At 48.8% G+C, this 12,295-nt stretch overlaps 4 protein-coding genes across 4 annotated transcripts; all 4 read left to right on the forward strand.

Moving 5' to 3' along the window:
* Nucleotides 1-2,550: 2,550 nt before the first annotated feature.
* ASPVEDRAFT_89905 (putative ribosomal small subunit assembly protein) lies at nucleotides 2,551-3,549 on the forward strand (the record flags this gene model as incomplete). Its single annotated transcript, XM_040818697.1, has 2 exons — nucleotides 2,551-3,486; nucleotides 3,541-3,549. The coding sequence occupies 2 exons, from the start codon at nucleotides 2,551-2,553 to the stop codon at nucleotides 3,547-3,549; spliced, it is 945 nt and encodes a 314-aa protein (XP_040674454.1).
* A 361-nt stretch (nucleotides 3,550-3,910) lies between these two features.
* ASPVEDRAFT_411490 (uncharacterized protein) lies at nucleotides 3,911-4,929 on the forward strand. The gene is made up of 2 exons (XM_040812283.1): nucleotides 3,911-4,280; nucleotides 4,639-4,929. The coding sequence occupies exons 1-2, from the start codon at nucleotides 4,059-4,061 to the stop codon at nucleotides 4,891-4,893; spliced, it is 477 nt and encodes a 158-aa protein (XP_040674455.1). The 5' UTR covers nucleotides 3,911-4,058; the 3' UTR covers nucleotides 4,894-4,929.
* On the forward strand, nucleotides 4,905-5,536 carry ASPVEDRAFT_47854 (general transcription factor IIH subunit TFB6 family). The gene has a single exon (XM_040813878.1). The coding sequence runs from the start codon at nucleotides 4,976-4,978 to the stop codon at nucleotides 5,411-5,413; it is 438 nt and encodes a 145-aa protein (XP_040674456.1). The 5' UTR covers nucleotides 4,905-4,975; the 3' UTR covers nucleotides 5,414-5,536.
* A 4,027-nt stretch (nucleotides 5,537-9,563) lies between these two features.
* On the forward strand, nucleotides 9,564-11,327 carry ASPVEDRAFT_411067 (RNA-binding protein). The gene is made up of 4 exons (XM_040812269.1): nucleotides 9,564-9,748; nucleotides 9,844-10,093; nucleotides 10,170-10,274; nucleotides 10,334-11,327. The coding sequence occupies exons 2-4, from the start codon at nucleotides 9,891-9,893 to the stop codon at nucleotides 11,217-11,219; spliced, it is 1,194 nt and encodes a 397-aa protein (XP_040674457.1). The 5' UTR covers nucleotides 9,564-9,748; nucleotides 9,844-9,890; the 3' UTR covers nucleotides 11,220-11,327.
* Nucleotides 11,328-12,295: the final 968 nt, after the last annotated feature.

A 12,295-nucleotide genomic window follows, 5' to 3' on the forward strand; every position in this document is an offset into this window, starting at 1 on the left:
TACTTGGATCCTATGCACGATTCAGGGTCTTATGATTGGCGTCTATTGTACTCCTCGGATATCTTTCTCATTTATACTATAGGTGTGGCAAGGAGAGAGGCGAGGCGGAGGGTTAATCGAGCGCATGCGAGACGTTGGTGGACCGAGGCAAGTGTGTTGGTATGCAGTGGAATAGGCTTCGAGACCTGTATGGACAGTATTGTTTTGTTCAAGTTGTGCTAAAGATCGTCAGTGAGCAAGAAAGGGTACCTGGTGCGGTGGTCACCCGTTCACTGTACGTGCGACGTCCTTAGATTCGTCGAAAGTGAAGCAAAAAAAGAATAAAAGCAAATCTCAATTCCTAAATCCACGGTATCCATCTACTTATGTGTTTTCGGCAAATATCTACGGCTAACAGCCCCCTCCTGTTTGGGACTGGGCCTTTCAGGTTCAGTATTTCCAGTGCTTCAATTGGGAATCGCTTCGTAGTAGAGACGCCTCTCTTAACGGTCGCCGAGACAGGAACTCGCATATGCTTCCACGGTTGCTTGGAGGAGGCTGTAGGCTCTCTTCCAGGTTATTCTTGAGCGGGTTATCCCAACCTAACCCACCAGGCCTGAGTATCCCGTGACGCTGGCCATTTCTCCCCTCTGCTATTTCAGCCCGTCCCTCACTTCTTCAGTCCTATCACCATAAAGACTTATTCGTCGTCTATACATACTCATATCTATAAGCTTTATCGAAGTTAGCACCCTGGGTCCTTCACAATGCCGGCATCTGAAGCCAGCGACGAATTCCCGGGAGATGTGAGGCCGTATTTCTTTCACTCGCTCACTCTCTGGGCACTTCTGCTGCTTATGCTGGTTCTAGACAGCTTGCTAACTATTCCATCATTATTTCCCTGGCAGGATTTCATCGTCGATATCGATTGCATCCAAGCCCATGGTACTCATTCATCTTCATTTGCGTCATTCTACATTCAAAAATTGACTATAAAAGGAATTGGTGCTGCCGATATCACTAAGCTCAAGGCAAATGGATACTTTACTATTGCCGTGCGGTCCCTGGCAACTTCAATTCCTTTTCTCGAACCGTCCTGGGACTTACTATTGTGTTATTTAGTCAATCCACGGCGCGACGAGGAAAACTTTGCTGAGGATCAAAGGTTTCAGCGAGATCAAGGTAGAGAAGGTCAAGGAGGCCATCAATAAATGTCTAGTATGGATTCCCCAATGACTCTTGGAGGACCGATTTCAATAGTTAATCGGGCTAGCCTTCGGCCTCTGGTTTCATCACAGCAATGGAACTCAGCCATCAGCGGAAGAGGGTTGTTCATATCTCAACAGGTAGCAAGCAGTTCGATTCGATTCTGGGAGGGTATGTTTCCCAACAAGATTGAAAGCAGATTATATAATTGATGACCCTCGTAGTGGGTTTCAGAGCATGAGCATCAGCGAGGTATTTGGCGAGTTCCGCTGCGGCAAAACCCAGCTCTCCCACACCATGTCCGTTGTCGCACAGCTTCCCAAGGAGATGGGAGGCGCGGAGGGTAAAGTTGCCTACATTGATACAGAGGGAACTTTTCGTCCAGACCGCATCGGGCAGATTGCAGAACGCTTTGGGCTTGATCCCGATTCCACCAAGGAGAACATTGCTTATGCCCGTGCTTTAAACAGCGAACACCAACTCGAACTACTCAACACCCTCAATAAAGAATTTGTTGGGGGGGAGTACAGACTGTTGATCATAGACAGCATCATGAACTGCTTCAGGGTCGACTATTGTGGACGGGGAGAGCTGGCGGATCGTCAGCAGAAGCTTAACCAGTTCTTGATGAAACTTGCTCATATAGCTGAAGGTGTGTGGCTTCCTGGGCATATACCGGCATACCGACAGTGCTAATACGCTGTAATAACAGAGTTTAATGTTTGTGTCTTAATGGTAAGCCTACTACATCTACTGCTAGATCGAGGCTCACATTGCCGTCCAGACAAACCAAGTGCAGAGCGACCCCGGTGCAAGTGCTCTTTTTGCTGGAGCTGATGGCCGCAAGCCTGTTGGTGGGCATGTTCTTGCTCATGCTTCCACAACTCGAGTTTTGCTTCGAAAGGGTCGTGGCGAGGAACGTGTAGCAAAAATACAAGATTCGCCAGGTTTGTATTCTTCCATTATATGAGGTTGACTTGCTAATATATATTTTAGATTGTCCTGAGCGCGAGGCGACATATGTTATTACAAATGGCGGTATTAACGACCCTGACAAGGTATAGGAGGTAAAATGAGACGCATAATGGAGTGACGATTATGAATATGCAGTGATAGCGGCTTCTTTTTTAGTGTTCGAGTAATAGCTTGTTGCTGAGCGAACTACCAAGTAGTTAAATGTACCGGTTTAATTTGTGAGAATAATGCGAGTTATGCACTACGGTACCCATCCTAGCCAATCACCTCCGCCCTGTAAAATTTCCGTGAAACCTCCGCGGACAGAGTCCAAAAAGTTTCATCGCAGCACCTCAACCTCCTTTCTTTCGCACGCAATCCCACAAAACACACGCCCAAAAAAGGACAAGAATGAAGAAGGAACTTGAGATAGCAGGCTACACGGCCTTGCCTCTCAACCTCCCAAGCACACCCTCTTTTCCAACACCGGCAACACACTACCTCTACCTCCGCCCCCATGAACCACGAATCCCAGACCCCGACACCCCTCGATCGCTGTTCCTCGTCAACACCCCTATCGACACGACAGAGACACATATCCGGTATCTCTTCGGCACACAACTTTCCGGCGGCCGCGTCGAACGCGTCGACTTTGAGTCCGCACGTACAGGGAAGAAGAACGGCGCTGCCCAGATCGCGCTAGTACAAGGCACGAATGTCGCAAAGGGCAAGAAACGCAAGCGCGTGACGATCGATGAGCTGGAGAAAAAACTGGATGATATTTCCCTCCCCTCGACATGGGACCGGCAGCTACATCAAAGCGGATCGCATGCAGTTGTGGTCTTCGTTGACAAAGCTAGCATGGAGGCAAGCCTGAAGGCTGCGAAGAAAGCATCTAGGAAGGCATCTGGCGGTAAGGATACTATCACCTGGGGCGAGGGCCTTGACGAATCCCGGGTTCCCTCGCTGGGATTGCAGCGGTATATCTCCCACCATCGAGCGACGTATCCACCCCGTGCGGAGCTGCTGCGTACAGTGAGTGAGTATATGAATGCGTTCACGGAGGTTGCGGAGAATAGGAAGAGGGAGTCAACTCGGCGGGCGGCGGAGCCAGACGAGGATGGATTCGTTACTGTTACAAGTGGGCCGAGACTTACTTCTGCGGCCGGCGAGGAGGAGGCGAAGCGGTTGGTTGAGAAGCAGAAGAAGCAGGCGGAAGGATTTGGAGACTTCTACCGGTTCCAGTCTAGGGAGAAGAGGAAAGAGAGGCAGATTGACTTGTTGAAGAAGTTCGATGAGGATAAGAAGAAGTTGGAGGAGCTGAAGCTGCGGAAGGGGAAAATTAGAGTGAGTAACCCTGGGCCTTCTGTTTATTTGTTCATTTTCACTGACCGATGCTAGCCTGAATGATGGGTTTTGCTATGATGGCTTTGTTGCATGGTTTAGCATGGCGTTTGGAGGTTACAAAAGTTTAGATTGCATTCTTGTTAATACCAGCAGCCCATGGGATTCACAGGACTGAGATATTCCTGGTCAGAGACATGGTAGGTTTCTACACTCTTTCTCCCTAGGTCTATTTTCATGATGAACACGCTGGGGCCAGAGTAGCAAGACTCATTGACTCAAATCAATCGATGTCATGCACTGCCTTCAAAAACCAGCATTACACAAATCTTCTCACCATTCTGAGCGAGCTCAGCTGCATCTGCCGATTCAGTAAATTCAGTTTGGCATTTGCTGACCAGTAATTAATATAGGTTCGCCAAAATAAACTGCATACGGATGTCTATATAGACGTTATCCAATTATTCCAATGAATCACACTTCATGAAATAGAATATCCTGTTTCTGAAAACTTTTCCAACTGCACAACATACAACCTCCTGGGTGCCACAGGTCTCAAATTGAAGGTTCAATATATGGACAAGAGAACCTTGATTGGGCTACGCACGGACCATGCCCGAGTGAAGCTTGGCATGACATCTTCCAAGTTCAAACTGAACTGCAAAAAGCTCGAGGCTTATCGATCTTATTATAACTCAAAATGTACTATTACCGTGAACTGCAGTCAAAATACGAAGACTGGTGACTGCCCAACCGCAACTCTACATCATATAATTATAACTCAGTTTTCAACTTTAACCCCAACATCGAGCTGCAACCACACTACAAACCCCGCCGCGGGGACTTTAATACTCAGATCGCAATCGCAATCGCAATCCGCCAGTACTAACGAAGTTCCACTCCGCTGTATTTCGAATAATGGCATCAGCTTCTGCCTCCAGCGGCGGCGGGGGATTCTTGGAAACATCAGCCCTATCCCCAGCGGCGTCAACGTCAACAGTTACCCCATCGATGCTCCCTAAGCAAAGATCACACCCGCTCCGAGCAGGGTCTATGAAAGAGACAACAGTGATAAATCACGTTGATAAGGCAATATTGGCGATTAATCGACGGCACGCGAAGAAGTTTAGTAGTGTTTTTGAGCAGCCTCAGGAGCAGGGCCGAAACGGTGCTAGCACTACGTCTACTGGGAGAAGTGGGAAAGAAGACGAGGGCGAACAGCGTGGGGAACAGGGGTATGAAAGCTTTAAGGAGGTTGTGAAGGATGTTGAGGCGATAGTTGATGTGCTTTGGGTCAGTGGGACTCGTATGTTTTCGACCCCCTTTTTAGCTCTCTGGTGTCTTGAACCAGACAGACTAATATTCTCCGAAAAAAATAAAATAAAAATTGACGTGCTGGAAAAGTACTAATTAGTCTACAGCGTCTCTTCAGATACCCTACTTAATCTCAATATCCGTCCTTGTAAACACCTACCTACCAGACTACCCCTTCATGGCGAAACCTACATTTCGGCTTCTCCGCAAGCTTGACTCTTTTTTTGCGTCGTTGATACTAGGCGAAGATGTTGAGACCGGCCAGACTCTTTCGGGGTTTGAGGAGCGGCGCAATATTGTCTCCATGACGGAGAAAGTGAGGATAAAAAGTATTGCGGAAACGGCGAGAGTTATTGTTGTCGAGGCTGGGGAAGGGAGGGATCCTGATGACGACGACGATGACCTTGACGAGGATGACGAGGAGGATGACATGTATATGGACAATGATGGGTTTGGGCTGGGTGATGCCCCTGGGAAATGGGAGATGGAGACAGCGAGGGTATATGAAAGGACGATTCAGTTGTTGGGCGACGAGTTAGCGACAGAGGTTGAGTTTTGTGACGAGGACATGGCCCGTGGTGACGAGACGGAGAATGTTATATCTGCTGATCCATGATGCAATATCTTTCCAGATTATTATTATTTATTATTATTATTATTTTTTTTTTTGCACGTCTCGACCGCGATGTATACCTCTATGATCTATACAGACACATACCAACTTCCAAGGAACTTGGCCTTACTATCTAGTGCAATAACCATTGGTAGACAAACTAATAGGCAGGTCCACGGCTGCGGGTGGGCTCTGTGGTGCTAGTAGCTAGGTCCGACGGGATCGGAGGTGGTGGTTAGAGCTTTCTAGATTTGGATTTCTAATCCCAAGGCACAGTATTATGTATACTTGTTTATTCCATGTGCACCGCGGGCCAAATTTCTAGGGCTTTAGAAGCGACACGAACCATATACTACCCGCTGGGAGAAATTTGAATTGGATAGTTAGTCCATACTGAGAGAATTTGGCAGGATTTGTTCCGTTGATTAGCTCATAGTCCAAATATCTTAAAATTAAAAGTGCAGTGGGCTGATATGCTGGATCCGTGGTTCTTCTGTGGTTCCGCAGCTCTTTGCTTTTGTTATAGACGCCACGCCTGAGCAGATGTATACTTGAATTATGAAGGGGGAATCTGCAACGCACGGTAGATGCATATCACCTTAGCCTGGCAGCAGGGGTGGCTGGACGAGGGGTTGGAGTTGATAGTTGCAAGGGCTCCTGTAAGGGACAACTTGCAGGGTTCAGCTGAGCGCTGAGTCTGGGGTCGTAAGCATACAGCACACAGCATACGGCATACGGCATGCCGTCATTAATGTAAGCATCGGACTGAGGAACTCGCAATGGAACGGGTGATCTCTCCAGGTTCTTTAGTCGCACAGTACGGGCATAGGGCAGTTGCTTGCGGCCTAATATCGTAGATGAAGGCTGAGGCACAGCATTGTGACGCATATGCTCATGTTTGTTGGTATTTGGAGAAGCAAGGTTGGCTTTGCCCTTGCTCAGGCTAATATTATTACGATACATCAAACACACTCAACTATGGAATTTAATTTGAAATTGGAAGAATCAAAAAATTGTGCCTGAGGAAAGGATCACGTCGCGCACGCGTCCAGCAATTATGCCCAAACGGGATTAGGGGGCGATTTACTAGTAATGCTGCCAGGTTTGTGCCCATTTCAATCAGGCCCTCTGTCTGTGGGCACCTGGAGCTCGGACCTGCGTTGGTCTGACAATAGCGAGGCGGGAATTGAGCGCGGCACGGAGTTCTTAAGAGCTCAAGATCCAACTGGTCAAATCGCTGGCTGCCCTGCTTTCTCGTGCGATTTCCCCAAGACGACCGATATTAAAATGCTGCAGTGTTCGAAGTGCGATTTGGAGAGGATGTCTCGTTGCGAGGATCCGGCCAATGAGGACTGTCCAGACTGGTCTAAAGAGTCAAGTCCATGGGTTGTGCCTCTGGATGTGGAGTTTGGCCCATAGTTTCTCAGCTTCAGGCCGCTTCTTTCTTTTTTTGCTTTTGTGGTGGTGAGCTGAGTTCTCCATGTATGGTAACATGATGTAAATACACTAGGCTTACTGCAGCGCAAGGATCAACTTAGTGCTATTGCTGAGTGGGAGTTTGTCGGTGCAGATTGTTTCTGGCTTGTCTGTGCGAGCATCATGGTACCGTGGTCTTAATTTGCAGCCTTTTGATCGTCTTGGAAGCCTGGTCTACGTGGAGCAGGGTCGATATTGATGTGTGCACGCACAACAACAATCCAAGGCACACACGACCAGCTCCACGATCCAAGGTTTCGGGGCTCATCGGTGGGGTCAGTTTTCCACTGGTCAGCCCTCCTTTCGAGTCTTTTTGCCGTTCAGGCTTTTCAAGTTTAGTCAAGCACCTCTGAAAGGGATCGCGGAAAATCATGGCTGATGGCGGATCCAGGGAACAATGAGCACTGGTGTGACTGCAAGCGGCAACGGATCTACGAATTAACTGAGAGCATCCACTGCCATCCAGAGCCGAGGCGGAGACACCATGACGAGAGGGCCCATGGGACACGAATGAGACTCGACGAGTCACAGGGCGAGTTTCCGCCCTGAGAAAAAGTCCTCACCACAAATGCGCATGTGCATCAAGCCCAGGTCCTTGCAGATTCTTTCCTGCATGTCCTCAAAGTATCACTGTTTTGGATGGCTGCCCCTTGATTGGCTTGAGCGCGTCGCGTTCTCTCCTTACCTTCAGAAGTTCAGGCAGTGTCGACGACGGCCAAATGTATCAGATGAGCATCCTGGCAGGACGGACAACATGGGTTCTAGTTTCTTTGATTGTCTTATAGTAGCATCCACAACGCATGACAATATTTACAGATCCAGATTCTTGGGTCGATCTTAGCCAGGCACTACACGCTATATCAAGTCTCGACGGCCCAAGGCTCAGCATCATAGACTTAGCGCATGTAATCGAATTAAGATCATGTCAGGACGCAAACCCGCAGGATGAGACGGTCATCTGGTTTGCATTGATTGTATGCTCACCAGGCGCACCCGTTACCATGACCGTAAATACTGTTACCGTACATGTGTTTTTGCGGCCGAACCCTCCTCGGCGATCAGAAACAGCCTGGAGAACTTGAATCTTGAGATATTGTTGAGCATTAATGGACAGGAACAGGATTCTCAACCTGCATCAGCACTGTTCTGTAGAGCCGATAAGGGCAGTAAACCTTCTAATGGATTCATGCTGTCGGTATGGTGATGTGAAGTCGGATGAAAGAGGGAAAATTCTTCGTCCCACCAACTTCGCCCCTCCTCACAGACAGGCGCAGCAGCAACTCGCAGTCGCAGCTTGTGCCTGTGCGTGTGTATAAAATTTTCAAGGAATTATTAGCATTTCCGAGTTGCTGCGATCTCGTTTGGTCGTCTTTTTTACCGATCCTCATTCTTTCTTACTGGAGTTCCCGTCATTTTCTGGTCTGCCCTAGTCGTCTCCAGTCTCCAGTCTCCAGTCCATCCATCGTTCTTCCCTTTCCTCGTTTCGTTTCTTCCTTTCTCCCCTCCCTCCATCTGAAGAATTATCTTCATCCTACCCCTCCTCTTTCCTCCTTCTCACCTCGCTTTTCCTCTCCTGTTTCTTGTTCTTGTCGGAAAACACGGAGTCGTTCGGATCAGTTCTGTAACTCTGCTTTGTGCCTTTTTTCTGCCCTTTCTCTTCCTCTATTTTCTTATTCTCCGCCTTTGGGCTTTATCCTGCCTGTCTAGTACCTGCTATCTTACCCTCTGTTCTCAAGCATACAAATCTTCTTGCCGCGCCACTCGCCTTTTTTTTTAATCGTCCTGCGAACGTCAATTGTTGAGGTTTCTCCCATTTGATATTGCATTGTCTGGTAAGTTTAATATTTTAATTTTGCTCCTCTGGACTGGACTGGACCGGTCTCTTCATTTCCCGCCGTTCCTTCGTCCTTTTGTTCGCTTGAGATCGCCCTCGTCTCGTCTCGCGGATGGCCCGCCAATACCTCCCTCTTGATGCGCTCAACGCAACCTGCCGGTTTCACAATCGCCGCCTCGAAGGCTTGCCACTACACCACTGGCCAACGTTCTCACGCCGCGTTGACGGGCTTATTTCATCATTGGACATGTCTCATCAATCGTGATATGCCACTGGTTCCCATCGCTTACCCCCTGCTGAAATGGACGAGCTTCGACAACCATGTCGCTGAAGTCGCAAATCACGGCCCATGTCTATAAACCCTATTTCTCCAATACGTGCGGCCTGACCTTCGGGGGGTATCCTGTGAACGGGTGGATATTGGCACCATTTTCGCAAGACGGTCGCAGTTGGGGAGGGGTGGAGCTTGTATCGACGGATGCGGCGATAATCTCCCAGTGAATAACTCACTGTTCCTGGTTTCGCACCACCAAGGGCTGCTGATATTTTACCTTCACCTTGGTCGGCACCGTCGGTCGCTTTTTCCGGCACACTGTCATCTTGCCTCTTAGCGAATTTTGACTCGGCGCTGGGAAGTGACCGGAAGTGACTGTAAATGAGGAGGTGTTGGCTTTCCAGTCTTCAACCATCTCCCCCGGCTGAGAATTGTCTTCAGCAAGCCATTGAAGATTATATTCACTTTCAGTTTTTGTCGGCCTGTTTCTCCTTTTTCTCCCGAGCCGGTTACAGTCCAGTTGCTGCTTTTACTCATATTAACCACCAAATCAACTCACAACAAAGTTGATTTAGTTCGCTTTGCTAACTGCGACGTTGTCGCATTCCCAGAAGTAGAACACCTCTCTCTGTCCCTCAAGTGATCAACGATCGTACGACACGCTCCTTGACGACCTCAACGAATTCCCCGGCTATTTACGCGTTAGAAAAGTTTCTTCCTCTGGGGTTTTAGTTTCTCGTTTAAAAATTTGAAGGTATGCAGGACTTCTAGTCGACTTTTTTTTTTCGTGGCGTTTGCTGCGGCGCGTGAGTAAACACAGGCAGATTCAACTAACACAAGAGTTTTTAGACAGCACTATCGACCATATTTTTACCAACGTCCGAATCGCAATCAAAATGTCTTTCCAGAACTTCGATACCTTCCAGAACCAGCACCCAGCGGCTGACGCAGCCGCCGCTGCTCCTGGTGCTCCAGCTACCGCTGACACTACCATGACTGGCCAGGCCGACCCTTCAACTGCTCCGTTCCAGGGTCCAGCCCCAGGTGATGGTGCCCCTGCTGTTCCTCAGCAAGGAAATGAGGGCAAGACTACTCTCTGGTATGTGCAACCATAAACGCATTTTGCATCGAATCGTTCTGTTTGCTGTCGTTGTAACTAACATGATTTTATGAAGGATGGGCGAGCTTGAGCCTTGGATTGACGAGAACTTCGTCCGCAACCTTTGGTTCCAGATGGGTGAACAGGTTAACGTGAAAATGATCCGCGATAAATTCTCTGGGTGAGTACATTGTAATCCATCCGGCTACCAAAGAGCGACGATCCTAATGTTGGTAGTAGGAGCAATGCCGGCTACTGCTTCGTTGACTTTGCCTCGCCCGCCGCTGCGGGTAAGGCCCTGTCTTTGAACGGCACCCCGATGCCGAACACCAACCGCCTTTTTAAACTGAACTGGGCTACTGGCGGAGGCCTTGCTGACCGTAGCCGCGATGACCGTGGCCCCGAGTACTCCATCTTCGTCGGTGACCTAGGTCCCGAGGTCAACGAATATGTTCTCGTCTCTCTCTTCCAGAGCCGCTTCCCGTCCTGCAAGTCCGCTAAGATCATGACTGATCCCATCAGCGGCATGTCTCGCGGTTACGGATTTGTCCGTTTCTCTGACGAAAATGACCAGCAGCGTGCGCTCAGCGAGATGCAGGGAGTTTACTGCGGTAACCGTCCGATGCGCATCTCCACAGCTACCCCAAAGAACAAGGGTCCTGGTGTCGTTCCTGGTGGTATGGGCATGCCCGGTCCGGCTGGCATGTACCCTCCTATGGGTGCTCCTCCTATGGGCTTCTACGGTGCTCCTCAGCCCATGAACCAGTTCACCGACCCCAACAACACAACCGTCTTCGTCGGTGGCCTTTCCGGATATGTTACCGAGGATGAGCTCCGCTCGTTCTTCCAGGGATTTGGTGAGATCACCTACGTCAAAATCCCGCCCGGCAAGGGATGCGGCTTCGTTCAATTCGTTCAGCGTCACGCCGCAGAGATGGCCATCAACCAGATGCAGGGATACCCAATCGGTAACTCTCGCGTGCGTTTGAGCTGGGGTCGCTCGCAGAACAACTCCGGCCCTGCCGGCAGCCCTTACCGCCCCGCTCCCCCTCCTCCTCCTATGTACCTTCCCCCTCAGCACCAGTATGGTGGCGGTTTCGCACCTATGAAGGTAAGTTTTCGCTAGCTCCCCCGATTTTATTGGTCTTCTTTGGTGGTATGTTTCTAATCCGTTATACCCATAGTAAAAAAATTTAGCGTTCCTTCTTGTCAAAAGGAGCAACAGGAGTTCCGTTACCCCTTCAATGATGGGTCTTTTGAGTTATACCGCATTAACTTTGCTATTTATTTCTGCAAGTTTTCCTCTATAGTTCTTGATGGATCCACATCTTCTCCTGTGTTATGTACTTCATGTGTGCAGCGCTTCCATTTCTTAGCCATACCTGCCTGGGTCTTTCCATTCCACAATATTTTCTGCGATTCTTTAGGTCCTCTTACCCATTTCTCTTTCCATACGGAACCAATCTTTGCTCTTTTTCGTTTCTTTTCCCATGTCTTTCGAGATGTCCCCTACTTTTTCCAAGTTTCCTTTCATGTGTCCTGTTCTTGAAATTTACATCCCGAATCTTAGCTTCATTGTTCGTATGGCCAGCAGCAATTCGACGCGCGTCTTTTTCTGTACTCCACGGGAGGCAATCTGCAAAAGAAAAAAAAGTTTGCTCTGCAGCGTGTCCTGAAAGGTAACAAGAATTCTTCATTTCTTGCTTTCGTGATGCTCAACGATATTCTGTTCTTAGACTGTCTGTACAACATTGTTTTGTTCGCATTGTCCATCCGGCCCACTCAAATTTTATCTCGTTTGTGCGATGGTTCTGAGCTTCTTCTGATTCGCCTGCCCTCTCTACTACGTATGGGCGTTTATGGCCTGATCGCTCTTGTTACTGGGTCCTCGTTAGCCTGCAACTGCTGAGTTTGGCGGGGATAGTTTCTGCAATACTCTTTGCTTCTGGTTGCCTTTGGAGTTCCGGTTGAAGGCAGTATACGACATGCTGATCTGATAAAGGACGGGTGCTTGATCCGCTGTTGGACTTGCGGCAATTTATGGTGTTCTGCATTTCACACTTCCTGACTAGTATGTCAATGTGAGCTACTTCTGGTTGAAGCCTTTCATTGCTTCTTAATGTTTGTGTCTTTCAAGGTTCTTATGGATGATTCCCCCTTCGCCATGCAGAGTGCTCCTTTCATTGTTTAGTACTGGCGCCT

The sequence above is a fragment of the Aspergillus versicolor genome, assembly GCF_001890125.1.
Source record: "Aspergillus versicolor CBS 583.65 unplaced genomic scaffold ASPVEscaffold_16, whole genome shotgun sequence".
NCBI classification, from domain to species: Eukaryota; Fungi; Ascomycota; class Eurotiomycetes; order Eurotiales; family Aspergillaceae; genus Aspergillus; species Aspergillus versicolor.